Below are 19,907 nucleotides of genomic sequence, written 5' to 3'. Positions count from 1 at the left end.
CAGGCAAGACGCACGCGCTTGCATATAACAGGACCGCGCGCTCGCGACTAAGATAGGATGACTAGGCTTCAAGACCAAACGCGCAAACATGATTTTCGCTCTTGGCTATGAAGAATGGTAGAAGGAAAACGGCAAGGACAGACAACGCATACATGACGGCACCGAACGGAGCCATATTCTTTCCTCCATGAGCGGAGCACATTCATGCAATTTCAACTGGATACGGATTGGCTGTAACTCTGGGGCTCCGCCTTGGCGAAGCGGGCCTGCGCCTCGTGTAAAGACGGCCAGCCACATCGTTATCACCATCAAGTGATGGCGTGCGCCTATGAGTTATTTTTTGTTTTGTTTTGGGTGGCGGTGTGGTCGCAACGCGCATTTTCGGTGAAACTAAGCATCCTGAATGTATAAAAAGTTACAGATAGCTGGCGCTATGCTTATTTTATTGTCAAATAATTGTTCAAAGCCAGCCCAAATCATCGAAAATTTCGTTGAAGCGAAAGCAAGCCTGACAAATGGTTCGTTGTGGCGAGGACTTTGTTGCATTGACTTCTATGGCTAGCTGACGGGGAATTGGAAATATTTCGTTGAAGCGGAAATTTCGTTGAAGCGGCGTTCGTTGTAGCGGGGTTCGACTGTATATTCATTATTTCGTTATAGCCCGTCTCGTTATAACGAGGTTTAACTGTAGTACAATAAACACTTTCTCCCAATCCGCCGGTTACTAACAATAGAGAAATTACTGTTCAACTAAGTATGTTTGTTCAACCTCTGCTTGTGTTGTTGCTGTCAGTGCCTGTCTACATTGTTACTTGGTGTATTCTGCTGTGCCCATTGTGTTTGCGTTGCATCCCTGACTTCTTATGAAGACAAACGCATCAACTAGACCGGACGGAGATCCTCACTGTTTAGACAAGCCTCCACAAACATCGCCTCTTCCAGCACAATTGCTGCAGCCTGCACTAAATACATTCACACTTGGAAAAAGTGCTAGTGTCCAAACGACAGAATCCACTTTTGCGGGCCAAAGCCCGACAAATTCCCGATTCCAGCAGGGCGAATCGACCATGTGCTCACCCGTCCGCTCGCTGATGACAAAATACACCGGCTGCGTCCAGTTTCCTGGGCCTGCCAGCGACGCGGCCATCACACGGAAAGAGTAGTTCCCCGGCGCAAGACCGTGGATGACACGGCCGCCGTGCCGGAGGAACTCACTGTGGGACACGCAGAACTGGAAGGGCTTGAACTGCAAGGAGGATGAAGATGATTAACTCCTTTGCTCCTTGTAGGCTGGAACACAGACACAAAATTAGGCTCAAGTACAGAATTGCGTGCCCATCTAGATAGAGTTACAACACCAGCTTCGTGTAAGTTATTGAAATTTCGTTCAATCAAAAATTTCTACCTAGCATGCACAAAATATGGCAGATAATTTGCTGCTTGGAAGCCTCCAGGAGCAACAGTCAGAAGTAATCCGTGATTTTTTTTGCTGCGCTTGATTCGCAGCTAAAATCGGAGTCCAGCTGTTTTTGTAGGAATGATTCTTGCACAACATGTTGTTTCTCATCGAACTCCCGCAAGGCCATCCAAGTGCAACCCTACACACACGTGCTCCAGCCACAGACCAGTGCAACCACTGCTCTTTGAGTCGATTTCGCTTGCATCGAACGAAAATTGTTCAATCACCTAACGCAAAGAGAAGGAGTTTAAAAAAAATTAAAGCCATTCCACTCAACGTGAAAGCTGTCGGAAGTGCAGAGCAGTGATTCGTCATAATGGGCTGTAGCGCCGTTATCCGCTCACTGCTACCACCCAATGCAATTCAAATTTCCCGCCTCCACTGTGCTCGCACGCCCCCTGCCTGAAACAGTGCCAGCGGGAGTTCTGTTCTTTTTGTGCTTGCTTTTCCTCCCACACAAGCACTGCCACTTTTTTTCGCTTACTATCATAAAAATACCATCCCAACGAGCACTCCTAACTAAATGAACGCGGGCACTGCCGGTTAATTACGTATATTTTGCCTCAAATGTACCTACAGTATTCTTTGCACTAAACAACGGGGAGATGTACAATAAGCGCCAGTGGTTCACGAGTTTCAAACGCTTATGACTACCTATATAAGCCACTTGGTTTTCGAAATCTCTGCGGGACACCCTACGACGGGCGCCGGGCTCTACTTGTGAACGTTATCTCGCTGCGCCCCTTGGTTCCGACAGTCACTTGACATCGTGTGCTACAGCAAGCTATGACGACAAGGTGAGCCCCTAAAGTGCTCTGAGGCAGCTATTGTTTGTGTCTAAGGAAAAGCAGCTGTTGCTAAGTGCTAGCTTGACTACTTCCCGAGACTCTCTTGTTTCCTTCCGATGATCTGCCAGACTTTTCAAAAGCTAATTGGTGTGAAGGTTAGGCCTGCACAATACCATGCATGCAATCCTCGTGCACTAATCTGAGGTACTAAAACTTTTGCAGCTAACAACTGCTGGTGTTCTGCTCCCGACAGTGGACAATGGAGGCTATGCTAGGACCATGGCAAAGCATCTTTCGTGTAAATATATTTTAGCTCCACTGCTACAGGCTTAGTTATTTTTAAATTACAAAAAAAGTTAGTTCCCCTGCATTGGAGCTAAGTACCGATAGAGTTCAATGGTATTAAGCTGTGTAAATCTTGCTGCTTTGTCATATGAATGTTTTCATTGCATTGAAGTTCACTTTATTGAGGTTAAACTGCATACTAGGCCTGCACAAACAGTGATGTTTGCTTTGGAAGCGAACACGAAACAAATAATAATTTTGCTCGAATAGAAGCAAATATTTACTGAATACTTTACGACTGCCAATACGAAAAGTGATAACTTCATGAATGCCAATATGAAAAGTGGAATTTACCATTCTTAGAAGGGCGTAAGCAACCAGTGCTTTCAAAAACTAAAGAAAGAAAGCCCTGCACAAACAGTGATGTTTGCTTTGGAAGCGAACACGAAACAAATAATAATTTTGCTCGAATAGAAGCAAATATTTACTGAATACTTTACGACTGCCAATACGAAAAGTGATAACTTCATGAATGCCAATATGAAAAGTGGAATTTACCATTCTTAGAAGGGCGTAAGCAACCAGTGCTTTCAAAAACTAAAGAAAGAAAGCCCCCACATGTGAAGAAGTTTGTTTTACTGATCTCAGAACCAAATGTAGGTCCTGCCAAAACTCATCCAACTCAAACGAATGTGCACTGGAAGGAACAACGTTCCAGTGGGGGATTCAGAAAAAGTTTGTTCAGTTAGACAGTTTTCTCCACATGATGTGCCCTTGTTCAGAGTTTCCACGCACCAAAAGGTGGCTGCTGTGGATATAAGCAGCAGGTAATCACTGAGGACAGAACTTTCAAGGAAGCGAGCATTCGTGGCACACCTTCTCTTGGTTGACCATTTTGTACTCCACTTGGTAGGTGACAATGAAGCCGTTCGGGTCCGGTGGTGGAGCCCACTTGACGAAGAGGCCCCCTCCCGCCCCGTCCGGGGACGTGCTGTTCTCGTGCTGGACTACTACGCTGGAGCTGTCGATGTCGTCAGCGTTGGCTGCACAGGAGGGCCAAGTAAGTCAGCAAGACATCATCACCATACATCATCAATGGCTACCAAGTGACATGTCTAGAGGTAGAGGAAGGCGGATAACTCGATGCAGGGGCAAGATGAAATTATGTAAGTATTCCATATATATATATATATATATATATATATATATATATATATATATATATATATATATATATATATATATATATATATATATACAGTGGAATCTCGGTGATACGAATTCGGTTGATACGAATTTCGTTGTGATACGAATTTTCGAAATTCCCCGGCCAAAATGCATTGTGTGCAATGTAAAAAAATTCGGATGATCCGTACGCATTTATCACTCGGGTGCGGGTGATACGAACGCGCGAGCAGACGACTGCGGCGTGGACGGGAGGCGGGTGTGTTGGAGCGGCCGTGCGGCCTTGGTTGTGCGCGAGCACAAAAGCCTCCCCCGTTGACGGTAATCTTCCTCGTGGGGGGGTGCTGTTCCGAACGAACCGAACATTTCGCCCTCTCGACGCCTGTGTTTTCTCCCTCCCTTCTTTTATCTCCCGCTGCAATCTCTTCTCTCTGTACCTTTGGTTTCCGCTGGCTGCAGCTCGGGTGCCTCTAGCTTCCTTTTTTTTTTTTTGGTATTATACTTCTTGAATAAATCGCGGCACTCAAGCGTTCCATCACAATTTCATTCTCACCGCGAATACCCTTGCCATTTTGCCTTCTCCGCAATCCTCGCTACCGTCTATGCCCCGCGCTCTGCCTATCCTGTTGTCGCCTTGCCGTGTTGCCTGCGCCACTTGCGCGTCGATTATGTTGAAGCGTGAACCGTATGGAGCATTTTCTGCTCACGAAAACACGCCGATACCACCCGCATGCTGCGCGCGGCGGCAACATGGCGGCGTCACTGGCCGCGAAGTGGTGCGGGTAGCTCGACCGACCGCTTCTGATCGCTCTTTAAGATGCCACTTAAGAAACAAATCAAGTCGCTTGTACAGTAAAGGAGCTGATAATGTGGGCGAAAACGACACTACAAAGCATTGTCCGCGCGTTTAGGGGAAGCGCCGATCAAATATCCGCCACCGTGGTAAGCCTAACCATCTCCGGCGGGGCCAGCGGGCTGTCCGGAGCGCTTTCAAACTGCCGCCGTGAAAAGCGCGCCTCCCCAATGAAGCAAGTCGGCAGGCTACCCCCACTGCCGCGCGCGTAGCGCATCATTTTCCGAGCGAGGTAGAATCTGACGCAGGGGCGAAATCGGCGACGCAGGCGTGAAAATAACGCACGCGCAACGCCGACGCGCACGAATTGCATGCGGTTCACGCTTGAGTTCGTGTGCGTGCGTCGCGTCGGCGATGAGCGCGCGTTCTTTTGACGCCCGTGTCGACGATTTCGCCCCTGTGTCAGATTCTACGATTTTACCTCGCTCGCAAAATGATGCGCGGCAGCGGGAGGAGCCTGTCTACTTGCGCCAATGGGGAGGCGCGCTCTTCAGGGCGGAAGTTTGAAAGCGCGCGCAGCAGCTGGCTGGGCCACCTCCGCGGCGGATATTTGGCGCGGATATTTTATAGTGCAGTTTTCTCCAACACTGTCAGCTCCTTTTTACCGCATGAGCAATTTAGTTTACATCTTGCGCTGCATTTTAACAAAAGGTTAGAAGCGGCATGCAGTTCACGCTTGAGTTCGTGTGCGCGCGTCGCGTCGGCGATGAGCGCGCATTCTTTTGACGCCCGCGCTGACGATTCAGCCCGGCACCCAGGCGCCAGCTTCTGCCTCGGTTACCGCTAACGGCATTGGTAGGAGCCTCACGATTTGCGCCAATGGGGAGACGCGCGCCTCATTGTGATTGCGGCAATTTCGGAGCGCTAGCAGCAGCTGGCTGGGCCACCTCCGCGGTGGATATTTGGCGTAGATGACATTTTATAGTGCTTCTCCCATACTGTCAGCTCCTTTCCCACATGAGCAATTTAATTTACACATTGAGCTCCGTTTTAACAAAAGGTTAGAAGCGGTTGCTGAAGCTACCCGCACCTCTTCGCGGCAAGAGCCGACACCATATTGCCGCCGCCTGTCGCATGCGCAGCACATTTCCATTTTTTCTCGTTTTCTGATGATACGAATTTTCGGGTGATACGAATATTTTTGCCGCCCCTTGAGATTCGTATGACCGAGATTCCACTGTATATATATATATTTATTTCTATTTATTTTTGTATTCTTTATTTATTTTTTTACCCTTTTCCGGGAGGGAAGGGGAGGGGGGGGCAGCAAGAGCTCTGCCAGCTGCGGCAGCTAGGGAATCGCTAGGTTCCCTAGCCGCCGCAGGCTCTTTAGGAACCGCTGCCAGCTAGGGAACCGAGGTGCGGTTACTGGTCACAGAGAAACAGTGAGAATACGGCCATTGTACCTCTCGCTACAAAATTTGCTCATTAGGAATTTCAGCGACTTCACAGAGGAGCGGGAAAGCAGACACACGGGTGCTCACCCAGGGGTAGAGTTCGAATACGGGTGATGGATTCCACGCTGCAGCACATGGGCACGTCTTCATGTTTCACGTCCGTGTCGCATTCGTAGAGCTCCTTCGTCCGGCCCATCAGTTTCCTGTGGCAGGCCAAGACCTGCGGGGGAAGGAGGGGCACCAAAGGAGCGTACTGTCACCCAAGAAGCACAGCTATGCACCTCAAAATGAAAATGGCTTTGCTCAGCGTTTAGAATCCTTTCTTCTTTATATCGTTGCCCTCTTGAATACAAAAATTGAAATTGACTGTTTCTCATGTATGTTTCAGTAACGCTGTCAAATGAGGGGACAAATAAAGTAATTTAAAACCCTTGACACAATTTTTCAACACCATAAAACAAACACAAATAAGCTTTCCTCCTGTTTTTAGCTTTGTTGGTAGCACAGACTACATTCACTACGATGGATCCAGAAACGATGGACTTCCAGTTACTACAGACCATTTCTGTTGGCTTGTTTGGTCCCCATGCATTTTAAGTGGAACCACTCTGCTCTCAACGGACCCGTCTATAGCAGACTATCGGCTACAACAGACTAAACTTTGGGCGAAAATTGTTTTTACAGAATGTTTACAATGAACCTTTAACGGTGCCGGCACCTGATATGCTTTTTCTTTGTTTAACTTGGCGAGAAAACAACTGTGTCTGGCAGCAATGTTGCTGTAGAACAGGTCATTGGCGCTGCCAAGCCAAGCCAGTGCTGGTGGCCATTCTCTCTCTCTCTTTTTGTGAGACCAGCATCTGGGTAGCTGATTTCACTGTCGCATAAGCTAAGCATAATTAACGCTTTCGAACATGGCGAAAAACAGGCCGACATCGTCAGAAGTACGGGTCTGTCTAAGAAGACGGTCCACTTGATTGTCAAGAACAAGGGTACTGCCGAAAAGCGCGACTCCGATGAGATTTGAAGAACAGCGCTTTCGCACGCGCTAAGTGCGAAAGCGCTGCCTGGAGGCCAAGTCTGCTCACGTCACAGTTTTTTTATGTAATAAAAAACTCGGGTTCAGTGCAGTTCTGTTTTTATTATTCCCACGCATGCATCGTTCCCATTCCGTTTGGTAGAAAAAGTAAGAAATGCCTCAAATTGGTTCCCATTCATTGTGTGCAATCTGCCGGTGGCTGTGCGCAGCCCAACTGGTATAACTTTCGATTTCACGGCTGTCCTTCATCAGATTATTTCGTATCAGCTGTTTCAATGACCAGACTACAATAATGAAAATGTGGAAGCTGCCTAGAGGGAACGTCAGGCAGCGATCCGATTTGTTTGACGAACGGTTTCGGGTAAACCTGCCTCGTCACGAAGGGATTTAAAAGAGCCTAGCTAATTCCGATGGCCACGACTGATTTTTATACCTGGTTAGTAATTGCTTCTAATTATATTCTTGTTTTATTCACTGAGCTTAGTGTGTCTTGACTGCATGCGCTAGGCCTTTTACAAGTGCCGGTGCCAACATTTTTAGATTTGGCTGGTACTAAGCTTTGGAAATGGTGTTTAGGTGATTCTTTGCCCTCGTGCAAACACTGTACAGAGGTGCTGCAGGCATGTAGAGAGAACAAAGTGTCTGTACTATGTATATGCAATATCGGTCAAAGTACCCACTTTGGCGCGAGCCCCTTGGGGCCGAGCGCCGGACGCCCGACCTGAAGCTCCTAGGGCTGGCCCGGATGACGCCATCGGCGCCACCGGACCGTTTCTATTCAATAGTCTTTTCTCTCTCTCTCTGCGCTCAAATACCCCACCGGTCGGATACTGCATACTTTGGCTACAGTGGACGTTTTTTTCCGGATTAAGAGGGTCTGTTGCAACGGGCGTAGACTGTACTCCCTTCAATATTCTAAACCAGTGGTTCTCAACCATGGGCATGCCAGGGGCGCCTTGCGGGCTGGCAAACGTGATGGAGGACCCCAAGATGAGGTACGATGATGTGTGTCATACTGACAATTTATTCTTTCGGCTAAGTTGCCCATACACCCATTTCTATGCTCACTTTTAGTGTGCCAGGCTTTCTTGAAGAATTTCAAGGTGCAAAAGTCCACCTTAAAGCACGTGCTACCCGAGGAAGTCGAGTATGTTTTACGCTAAGAAGCCCTTTCTTTTTCCCCTGGGCAGCAAGGTTTGGCAATAAACGAGAAAAAAGGGAGCATCGCGGTAGACGGACATGCACCCTGAAGTGTCCTCCCAAACCCCTTGGGGTCTTAGTAGGCTGTAGGATTGGGCGAGTTGGTAATCCATGCTGTACTTCAATTGCGCAAAAAAACTAACGAAAACTAACTAACTCTCCTGTCTTCGTTAGTTTTTTGCGCAGTTGAAGTACAGTACCCTCGGGGTCCTTGGCCCCCCCACTTTGAGAACCACTGTTCAAAACTTCAAATGTTCGTATAGCCTCATTGCTGGGTACCCACAGAGTTCTACCACTCTACCACCACAGGGAAAGAACAAAGCACGCACCCGTATCGAGTACTCGGTGAAGTGGTGCAGCCCCTCCTGCAGCATCTGCGTCTGGTTGGACACCCAGCTGCAGAAGCTGTGCTCCCCGGACGAGGCGTTGCCCGGTGGCAGGTTGCACACGTCGAACCCGTCCAGCCCCCCTCTCGCGGAGGGAGCACCAGGTGCCGCGCTCTTGAGGGGGAACGACGATGACGACGATGAGGGCACTGCGGGGGACGACGATGACGACGAGTCCCCAGGGGGCAGCGAGAGGAGAGGCGCAGGTGAGGTCGCGGTGCTGCCCTCCGTGCTTCCCCCCGTGGCGGCACCGTCTCCTGCTAGGTCGTTGTTGCGCCCCGCCTCGCTCGGTCCGGACAGGTAGGAGCGTTTGTGCCGTTCGCCCCCACTGCCCTTCTCCTTCTCTGGCCTGGCCACAGGGAGAGGGAGAGAGAGAGATGAAATAAACTTTGTTTCCTAAGAAAAAATGCAAAAATTCTCCGACTTTCCCAGAGTAGCGAAATTCCCCGAGAATTCCAGATACAGTTGAACCCCTTTATAAGAGACACGTACCGGGGAGCAGTTTCTGTCTCTTATACGAGATGTCTCTTATAAGCAGGGTACCATGTTTTCCCTTGCTAATCAGACCCTAGTTCAATGTGGGCACCGTATGACTAAAATAAGCTCAAAAGGACGCTACAGCATGTTTCAAAAGATTCATTCTAATTATTGTTTGGTCCCAGAATTTATGAAACTTTGTTTGCTTCATGACTGTATTTACACTGTTTTTTACAACCGATTCTACAAGCTTTTTTTCCTTTCCTTGTTTGTGGAAGATGAATCGTAGATGTTGGGTTCACAAGCCTGATGAATAACCAGAGCGCACAGCTTCTTCCGCTGTGTGGTCAGGCTATTCATTACGCTTGCAGGACTCAACGTCTGCAGTGCTTCTTGATTGGGAGCTACGCGAGTAGGAGAGCCCGCATGTGTGATCGCGCTCCATCCAATGAATGGCAGTAAGCTTCAACTACTTCTGTCAGTTGCATTTCCATTGGCAGGGCTTCTCATTGTCATTTCATAGCTGACTGAACCACTTTGTGTTTGCTAAAGTTATAATAAATAGCGACTGCACTTGTCTGTCGTCTACCTGTGTTTCCACAATGGAAGCAACTGCAATTAGTGACTGGTGACACTGCATCTGAAGTTAAAATGTCTGTTACAAGCGAGATTATTGATTAAACTTCAAGGATGACTTGTCCCTTATAACCAATCTTCTACATCCAATGTCTGTTATAAAAGAGGTCAATTTAATGGGAAAGATAGGGCAGCCAACCATGTGGGTGAATAGTGTCTCTTATACCCATTTGTCTCTTACATCAGTGTCTCTTATAACGAGGTTCAGCTGTATTCCGTGTTTTTCGAGGTTGGTACAGACAGCCTGATAATGTATGTTGTATGTTGAAGTTGTATGTTGAAGCAGTATGTTTGTTATCAGCAGTAGACCGTATAATGCGGAATATAGGTCGAGGCGGAATATAGGTCGACCCCCTTACCTTGTAGCCGAAAAATGCCAAAAAAATAATTAGGTAACAACCATGTTTTTATTGAGACTATAACTTGTTTCGTCTCAGATTACTCATTTAAAACTGTCTGAAGTATCGTCGGACGACTGCTTCTGGCTCGCTGTCGTCCACACAGCAGGCCGTCTTGGGTGCAGTCCAGGCACTTCTTAAACACTCGCAAGACAATGTCATCGTGAAGCGAGGGCAAAGCATGGGACACTCGTGTGCAGACCGGAGCGACAGCCAGTCTGTGCAGGCGGTCAGCAAACATCTTGGGGTATCCATTTGTAGAGACATCGCACGACGCTAGCGGACAAAATTTGCCCCTTTTGTAGAGCAGCACAGGTGCACAGAGCAGCGCCCATGAAATGATGCCTTCCGAGCGTTGCATACCCAGAGCTGCCCCTTCAGCTAACGCCGCTAGCAATACTTCTTTTGGTGATTCCGAACTGGCGCAAGGCGGACACGTCATTGGCCTTGGAAAACCCCCAACTTTTCTTTTAAATGCTGCTGTGAACTCGCACCAAGTGCCTAAACTCATTTTGAGCAAGAAGAAAATAGCACGGTCACATTCGCCGACAGTGAGAGAAGCAACAAAACAAAGATGGCGTCGCATACGATTGATGGTGGTGGCGATGGTGCCCTTGCGGTGTGGATGGGCTCAATGGGCTGCCCGGTCGCCACATGACAACTGCCAGTGACTGCAATATAGGTCGAGGGGTGACTTTTCGGCACATTTTTCTGTAAAAAATCTCGACCTATATTCCGCATTATACGGTATGTTATGTATGTTATCTGTATGTTGAAGCAGTCAACTGACTAATAAAATCTCTCTCTCTTCATTTTTACTTTCAAATTCAAATTTTGATAGTTTACGGGGGCTCACCTGATCACTATCCTATGGGACTTGCTAATTCATGACCCACAGGCTTAAATACATTGTAATATTGATTGATTGTAGGGTTTAACGCGCCGACACAACGCAGGTGATGAGGCGCGCCGTAGTGGAGGGCTCCGGATTAATTTTGACCACCTGGGGATCTTTAACGTGCGCCGAAATCTCGAACACACGGGCGTTTTTGCTTTTCGCCTCCATCAGAAAAGCGGCCGCCGCAGCCGGGAATCGAACCCGCGACCTCGTGCTCAGCAGCGCAACGCCTTAGCCACTGAGCCACCACGGCGGGTACACACATTGTAATATGGAAAGGTTTACAAATCCAATAAATGCCCCCAATGGCCTAGTTTGTTTTTTTAGAAATAAATCACTCCTCCTTTAGTGGAATTAAAATAAACAAGAACATATTTTAGTTTGTCTAGTTTTCACTAGATGATGCTAGATGTCTAGCCAACGAGTTTTGTGCATGTATTTCAGTACAGAAGTCATATATTTCTAAAATAAGCAAACTAGGCCTTTGTGAAGATTTGTAGGCATTTGTAGAACTTTTCGTATTCGTGCCCAAACGGAAAAACAAAAGGAGGGCAAAGAAACGGAAAAACAAAAGGAGGCAGGAGGGAAACTGTTTTTCTGCAAAACCTGCGGTAAAAACCCTAGCCTGCACCCAGGAGAATGCTTCGATCGGTTTCACACGCTGCTCAAATGTTGGTAAAGGACTTGCAAGCAAAATGCAAAAGAAAAAAATACATATCCCGTGAGTTTTTCTTCCACAGTTCGCATTTTTCTTCGTGGCGCCAGAAACTGACAAATAGTCGAGGACCAGAATAGCCAGAAATTGGGTAAAAGGCCCGGACTGGAAAGGGTTAACTCCCTGGAGCTACGGCTGGGCTATAAGTGCGCCCAAGTCACGGAGCAAGAATACATAGGAGGCGAAATGGCCCATTGCAGCAAATGCGAGCGAGCGACCAGATAATGTCACAATAATAACTAAGGCGGACTGCGCAGCTTCGTCGCTGCGACGGCAAAGGAGAGGGTAGCAGCACCTGATGAACAAAATGATAGCGGCCGAAATTCCTTCTGTGACCGCGCAGTTTCTTCACCCAATCTATGACGAGCGCTTGTGACATTATTTTGCTAGGCTGGGAAACCCCGCTTCCCCTCGTCTTGTTCTTGCTTCGTGGCCCAAGTCTCGACACACAACCGTTTCAGTTTTTTTGCCTGCACCTGACAAGCAGCCACCAAGGCTGGGATCGAACCCGCGTCCTTGGTCTCACCAGCACAATGCCTTAGCCACTGAGCCACCGTGGCGGGTCCTTGTCTACATCTAAACTATGCCACACAGCCAGTGCAGCTACACACACAAATGTTGCACAAGGAATTGGCGAGGAGATGTTATCCTGCTATTGCGGGGCTTGGACATGCTGTCAATGCCATTCTAATGTTTACATTATAGATCGAGCCTGTTTGGCCTACCTTTTCTTAAAGACAATGTTGTGCACGGCGTCTTCGAAGCTGGTTCTTTCTTCTACTTCCAGTTCAGCTTCCTCCCGGTCCCGAGGGCCCGCACAAGGGGGGCAGGCTTTGCAAGTTGGCGGCTTCGTGGGCGACTTGTCAGCTGGCTTCAGCGCGGGCTTGTCGAGCGGATCTGGCGATGTGGGACCCAGTGGACCTTTGCCATCGGGCTTCCACCTTATTTCCCTCGCTGCTGCAACGAGAAGGAAAAAATCGTAGGACACTCTGCTGTAGATTTATTACAGGTGCATAAGCACGGATCTGTTTGCCTCACCCATGAACACCATCATCCTCGTCTTAAGAAGCAGGTTCAGCCGATTCAAGCCTCCTATGCGCATGCATCAAAAGCAGTTTTGCTGCTTACCTGCATCGCTTGGCAGCAACATAAGCTACTGACTCTTACACTTAGAAGCCAAACTTACATTTATATTCTACGGTGCTTATTTTCTTAGCACCTAATTGCACCGAAATGTAAGATGATCTTAAAAGGAGCCATGAAGAGAAAACACAAGTTTGGTTCATTCGTTAGAATCATACTGACACCACTTTTAAGGTAAACTTGACTCAAATAAGCTATATAATTAGGAAAAAGGGAATGGCCATGCGACCCACTAGCTCATTTCCCGCAACAGAACCTATGATGTCATACCAGCCAGCTCTGCGATTGACGGAGGCCCAAACGCAAATTAGGCAGAGCTTATAAGCTTGCTGAATGAGCTATTTGAGCTAAAATTTAGGGCACATTCTTTTTAAAGCAGTAAGAATCGTGGGACAAACCGTGGAAGTTACGAAATCACGCGTAAAAGTAGAAGTATCGATGCGTACTGCTGTTGGTACTGCGCGCACTATGCTTGGTTTAGCTGCACAGGACTGCGGGGCTTTGGGGTTGTCAGACGACACTGGCCAACTGACGCAAGCAACGGTGTCTTACGTGACCATATTTGTCAAGCGAGCACTATGTTTCATGAAACGAGTATTTTCTCCCTGAACAAAAACAAGCCAGGTTTAAATACAGTCAAAAAACGGCTTGCCACGGTATGGTGGCGCCATCTAGGTTGACTAACAGTAAACGAGGCTCCGCAATCGGCTGCAGAGCGGTCGGTTCCTGTGATGTCATTGCAGACCAGGAAAACGCACGTTTTAGCGGGAAAATCCAAATTTTAACTTGAATTGAACTATTTCTCAGAGAAATAAAGCGGCGTTTGCACCCGGAAAAGTGCTGGAGGCACTATAGAACACGAAATCTTTCAAATAAAATAAACTTGTATTTTGTCTTAATGGCTCAAGGTAGCCACTGACCAACCCTTAATCACGTCTTTGTATGATGAACATATTGCATACAATGACGAGATCGTAGATGAGCTTTGTAGAATTGACCCATTATGTGCAAGATATAAAGAAGGCGGAACAGCATTAAGTACTTCCTGGCTAAAAAAACTCTACGCTGTGTGCGCAGATGCAGCCGTGAACACGACCACACAGCGGGCAAAGCGGCAAGTGGTGACAGATTACGAACCGGCGTTACTAGTGCCAGCCACCCTTCATCACTGCTCTTGGTGAAAAAAAAAGTTGCCCGTGCGGGAAAGAGGACGATGAGGTGGAAGAAGATTGCACTAAGAATCGTCATCTGCTTTACAAGTGGCCACCAAAAATTCACCATGGCGCTATGCCAAGACTCCGCTCGGCAGGCCATCCAGGGAAACCTGGTTGGTCTGACCGCTGCGAAATCTCTGCCATGGGTGCATTCCTCTTAGCCCAAGGTTCTGGCCATGCTCATATGTGTTGCCAGCTGCTGGCCTTGCTTTCAGGTGTCTAACTTGCCCAGAGAAGATCTTCTTGGTGCCTCAAAACTTTGAAAAAGAAGGCTTTTGAAATACCTGCTCGCCTTTTATTATGCTTACTTCTTCCTGGCCTTTTTATAAAAGGTTGCCTCATATAGCTTAGTTCAGCTGGGCTTCTGAATGCAAGGCCAACCGTGCCTAAAAGAAGTTTTCTAGAGACACCTATATACCTATACCTAGACTGGCTAGCAATATAGCCTAGCAATATAGCCTTTGCAGTATTTACTGTCTCCGTTTTGTTCCTTATGCACAAACTGGCTATACAGCTTAACCCCTCCACCTCACCACGTAAGGCCTGGTAAGCTTTGCCACCAAAAGGACTGTTCTCTCACTAGCCAAACAGGGTTCATTCGTGCTCTGCTTGCCCTACTCCTTCGGGAAGCTCCCGTTAATTAAGCCCTTACAGAAACAAGGTGCTCCCAAGTGAAGTTAAAAAGAACAACAAAAATACAGCAAAATAAATGGAAGCAATGACAATAAAGAGGAAGTACGCACGCTGCGATGAATAACTGCTTCGTACAAGTCGGCATCTTGGGGGGGGGGGGGGCGGGGGGAGCATTTGTACTGGAACATTTAGTCTCTGCTTCCTACTACCCCTCACAATTTCAGCAGTGTCTCAATACTGGTCTTCATCACTATTCCTAAAACGTAACCAGCAGAGGGTACAGCTCCGGGACAGGCCAGTTGGTACACTACTTCCACCACGATTGGTACACGATTGGTACACTACTGGTACACTACTGGTACTGCCACAGTTGGTACACTACTTTCGCCACTACTTCCTTTTCCGCCACGTTTTTTTTTTATTTCAAGCAAAACAGCGTTTTCTGTGCGTTTTCCTACATTTTAGGGTCCCATAGGTCCACAAGCAAAAAATAGAGCTGAAAGTAAAAGTATTAACACATTTATAATTGAAGCATTTATGACATCAGGCAAGTAAAAATTTCATGCTGAGCCGAGACGTCACTTTTTGCACATTTTTTTAAACTATGCGACTACTTGAACGTACAAACAAAAAATGAGATTCGTAGTGCATGTATTTATAGATTTACAAGCTTGGGAATAAAACTGAGACCGCCATTTTTTTTCAGCCTCAATGTCGTCATTTCGTCTTCGCTGGAGCTTGTTCTTCTTTGGAGCGTGCAGCTCCACTAAAATGAAAGAACAGCGACATCTATCGCAATAGGCATCATTGAAGAGCCATTTCACAGAAAACTACCAGCCTTGGTTTCGTTCTCTATGTGCTAGAAGAACTTTAATGTGATGTCAATTGACATTAACAGGGCCGAAAGGGTTAAGGCGTAAATGCAGACGAACCGTGTCTTATCCAAGCACTGCTTATATGTGTCTGAACAATGCACTAAATGGCCCACTTGCTGGACTGCAGTGCAGGCTCCGACACATCAAGCATGTGCTTAATCAACGAGGAGAGTCGACAACAAAGCTGCCCTCACGGTCTATGCAGTAGTCGCGCGTCTCGCCCAGGTACTGGTGCTGTGTGGTGCTGGGCTGGGCGATGCCGACCACCCGGTAGTAGCGGACGTCCCCATTGAGGTACTTGGGCGGCATCCAGCTGATCAGGAGCTTCGAGTCCTTGGCAGGGTGCGCCTTCAGGTTCTGCGGCTGGCTTGGCGCTGGAAGGCAAGGAGCTCGGCTCAACTCGCACCTTCATCAGGCGACGCGAAAGCGCTCCTGGGCCAACTTTCTTCTTGTTCGTGAACTTTTTTTTTTGTGCGTGTATAAGCTAACTGCTAACTGTGCAGTGGGAATCAACACTGGCGTAAGCATTAGGCTGATAAGTAGACTGAATGAAAGTAGAAATCTGACATGAGCCCATTAATAACTTCAAAAGTAGTTGGAACACAGGGTTGCTATTTTTGAGACGATATGTTGTCGAGCTAGTGGATAGAGAGCTCCAGAATTGAGCAGCAAAAAAGGTGATGGAAAGGAAGATGCAAAGATACGAAAACAGGCACTCCCTGACTGTGCCTCTTGTCTCTTTCCATCTGACCTATGGCAGAGTTAAATCACGAATTTAGCTACCATATAAAGCAGAATATAGGTCGATTTTTAATCGAAAAATTTGCATAAAAGTAACCCCTCGACCCATATAGTGGTCACTGGCGTAATTCTAGTCGTTAATTGGCGACTGGCAGCGCATCCAGCCCACCCAAACCGCAAAAGCACCATCATCACCACCATCAATCGGACGCGCCGCCATCTTTGCTTTGCTGCTTCTCTCGCTGTCAGTGAATGTGTGCGTACTATTTTTTTCTTGCTCAAAATAAGTTTAGGCGCTTGGTGCCAGTTCACAGCAGCATTTAAACGAAAATTTGGAAGTTTTCCACGACGTGCCCACCTTGCGCCAGTTCGGTGCCACCAAAAGAAGTGTACGCTACTGGCGTTAGTTGAAGGGGCAGCTCTTGATATGCAACCCTCGGAAGACCTCGTTTTATGCGCACTCCTCTGTGCCCCTGTGCTGCTGCACAAAGCAGCGACTTTGTACAGCGACTTCGTAGAGTGTCACGAATGGATACCCCAAGATGCTTGCTGGCTGCCTGCACAGACTGGCTATCGCTACGGTCTGCACATGAGTGCACCATGCTTTGCGCTCGCTTCACGATGACATGGTCTTGTCAGTGTCTAAGAAGTGCTGCATAAGCAATTCCCTGGACTGCACCGAGGATGACTTGCTGTGTGGGCGACAGCCAGCGAGAAGCAGTCGTTCGACGACATTTCAGACGACCCTAACAAGTAATCTGAGATCTGAGTAATCTGAGTCCAAGTAATCTGAGTAATCTGATCAATAAAACAATGTTGTGTACTGACTTTTCTTTTTTTTTTTTTTTTTGCATTTTTCGGTTTCAAGGCAAGGGGGTCAACTTATATTCCGCATTATACAGTAGGCTTCTGCCCGGCACAAGACTAAAGATCCACTGCCAGGCTTGCAATAGCCAGAAAACTGCATTGTGGAAAAATTCACTCCTGTTCATGCGACTTTGCTCCAAATACTTTCGAAAATGCCTGTACATCACGTGACTAGGTGCGCAAAGAGAAGGGACAGGCAGCAAAAATAACACGAGCCCCACATCAGGAATGTGCTTCTCTTACTGATCGCATATGCTTACATATTCTGTGTCCACTAGCTCTGACAAGAGAACGTCTCCAAGCTTAACTGCCATAAAGATACGAAAATAGCGATTTCTCCCCTCCTCCCTCTTTTTCTTCTGGTCTCCGCGGCTTACCAGCGGGCAGCGTCTTGAAGTAGGTGATGTTGCTCTGCGCGCCCTGCGCTGTGGCCACAGTGGGCAGTGTGTAGGCCTTAACGTAGACAGCGTACTGCGTGAACGGCCGTAGGTGTGAAATTATCTGCATATTGACGCCCGGATCTGCATCAGCCATCTTCCACCTGCATAGACACAGTGAAAAGCGATGGGTGTGCACATTCATCATAAACGTGTGAGCACGCACGCAATGAAGAAACGCTCCTAAATCTGCTCCCCCATACCGACCTCAACGGTGGACGACACACGCTGCTCCCCCTCGAAGGAAGGGCCGCGATTTTACAGCTTATTCCACTTGACAACAAACGTCTCTCCTCGCTTGCAACAACTTGCAAGTCACCGCATTAATGCGTCCTTGGCCAAACAGACCAGAAATTACGTCAATCTCCAAAAACGCTATGCAAAAAGAAAAAGGAAAAAAAAAAAAGAGAAAAGTTTGAAAAGTCAATACATTGATGTATTGATGTATCACTTACGCTTGAAAATGTTTTAAAGGTTCTCAAAGTTTTTTTCGTTCCCCCCCCCCCCCCCCCCCCTCCTCCCCCAGTTTCTTTAAAGAGACAGTTGAGAGAGAAAGAGAAAGGTTTAGTAAACAGTTCAAGTCTGAATCGTAGGGAATAAGCAGGTCATTTGGCAAGGCAGGAGCCCGGAGTGGCACACTGTTGCATCGGTGCAGCGTTGCCGGGAGCTTATGCTCCAGGGGTAGCTACTGCAAAAGCTGCATCCAAAATCAGCCCAGAGCATGTACAATTATCCCAGCTTGCAGAATTCTTAAAAAAAAAAGGAGAGAAGAACGGAAAGATAAAAGAGGAACACTGGCAGACTTACACGTCTCCCTTGCAGGCGTCCCGGCCATCATAGAGTGTCACGTTTTGGAACGGGCTGAGAGGAAGAACAAAAGAAGAAGCCACACTCATTAAAAGAAGTTCTCCACCAGAACCACCATCCGTTTTAAGCCCTCTCTCACATACGCAAAGTCCCCCCATGGCCACATGTGATTGAGTAAATGGCCCAAAGGTACAGCACAAGCAAAGTAAACTGGTGGCAGAACACTTACGCTTCGCGATAATACACCACATAGCCGAGAAGAGATCTCTTGTCGAAGATCTCTTCCTCGAACTGAAGGGACCACTTGACGACAGCGACTTTGTTGCCCACATGGTCGAGTGTGGCATTAATTTTGTGGACATCGCCTGAAAGGAAAGAAAAAAATGTGAATGCACAAACACTCGCAGGGCTCCTTATTTATGCCCAAATCAAAAAATTGATAAAAAAAGAGAAAGAAAGAAAATTAGCCCAGCTTCACTGACTTATGTGAACAGCGAAGCTGCCTGGGATTCCCCAATCGCAAAACCAAGATTCATAGAGCTTTTAAAAGCTAGCACGTCTAATCCCGTTTGCACCAATTCATTTTTGCCATGTTCCACTGCTTGCGTCATCTAATGAAACCTTTTGTTACTTTTGAACTTTGCACATGCCACGAGTGGGCGCCGCGAGCTTTTGATTTTTTTGGGGAACTTTTTGATTTCTCATGACGCATTTTTTTATGCTATCACAAAAATCAAGCAGCCATGTATTTTTGATTAAAAGAACAATGCAAATATCACTTATGTATTGATGTCTTGCCTCAAATATGCTTACCGTATTTTTTTTTTTTTTCCCACAACAATGCTGACAGGTATAAACATTGCCACCAGATTTGGGAGTTTGGAAAAGCCTCGCCCATATAAGCGTCTCGTTCCAGTATTCTTTTAACTTGCTACACGTGTGCTTGGCGCTTGCTCTCCTCCTCGATAGACTATGCCCTCTCCACATCGCTGCGACTGCTTTCATCCCATGAAAGCCTCGACCAAGAACAGCTTTGTTGTTAAAACAAAGCAATCCAGAGATGTGTTCTACATGCAAGGCGACATGCCAATACAATTGAAAATGATACGTAGCTATAGTTCTACTGGCGACAAACATTGCTTCACTACGACAAACGTGCTCCTATCACTGAACTTAAGAGCCAAGAAAGGAGGAGAAGGGGAAGGAGCAAGCCGTACATGCCGCCCGGTCGCCGTTGGTGTGCGGCGATACGTCCTGCTCGCTCCACTCCTTGATGGTCGTGTACTTCTTGAGCTCCACAATGTGGCTCATGCACAGCTTGGGGTTGATGTGGAAGAAGACCTTGCCGCTGCTCACGGTCAGCGTCAGGTTGGCCGGCCGGCTCGACCAGTCCCACAGCATCTGCAGGTTCTGGTTGTCCAGCACGATCAGGGAGTAGCTGCGCAGCACAGAGAGAAGGAGGGGGATGATGCAT

General features: G+C 47.5%; 1 protein-coding gene across 3 annotated transcripts in view; it reads right to left on the bottom strand.

Moving 5' to 3' along the window:
• Window positions 1–19,907, bottom strand: part of LOC144169628 (insulin-like growth factor 1 receptor) — a 208,523-nt gene that overhangs the window by 24,871 nt on the left and 163,745 nt on the right. For 2 of the 3 annotated variants that reach the window (XM_077698880.1, XM_077698881.1), the window contains exons 10-19: window positions 19,651–19,871; window positions 18,663–18,798; window positions 18,434–18,487; window positions 17,567–17,730; window positions 15,776–15,955; window positions 12,442–12,673; window positions 8,536–8,941; window positions 6,055–6,187; window positions 3,409–3,575; window positions 1,078–1,246 (exon numbers count right to left, since the gene is read on the bottom strand). In XM_077698880.1, the coding sequence (XP_077555006.1) occupies window positions 1,078–1,246; window positions 3,409–3,575; window positions 6,055–6,187; window positions 8,536–8,941; window positions 12,442–12,673; window positions 15,776–15,955; window positions 17,567–17,730; window positions 18,434–18,487; window positions 18,663–18,798; window positions 19,651–19,871 (1,862 nt within the window). The remainder of the gene's footprint in view (window positions 1–1,077; window positions 1,247–3,408; window positions 3,576–6,054; window positions 6,188–8,535; window positions 8,942–12,441; window positions 12,674–15,775; window positions 15,956–17,566; window positions 17,731–18,433; window positions 18,488–18,662; window positions 18,799–19,650; window positions 19,872–19,907) is intronic. The other variant, XM_077698882.1, reaches the window with a different exon arrangement.

Source organism: Haemaphysalis longicornis, unplaced genomic scaffold (assembly GCF_048455015.1).
Source record: "Haemaphysalis longicornis isolate Haplotype H1 unplaced genomic scaffold, Haemaphysalis longicornis Haplotype H1 scaffold_2, whole genome shotgun sequence".
In the NCBI taxonomy this organism is placed as follows: domain Eukaryota; kingdom Metazoa; phylum Arthropoda; class Arachnida; order Ixodida; family Ixodidae; genus Haemaphysalis; species Haemaphysalis longicornis.
Note: the sequence above shows the minus strand (reverse complement) of the source record. Positions and strands in the feature narration are given on the sequence as shown.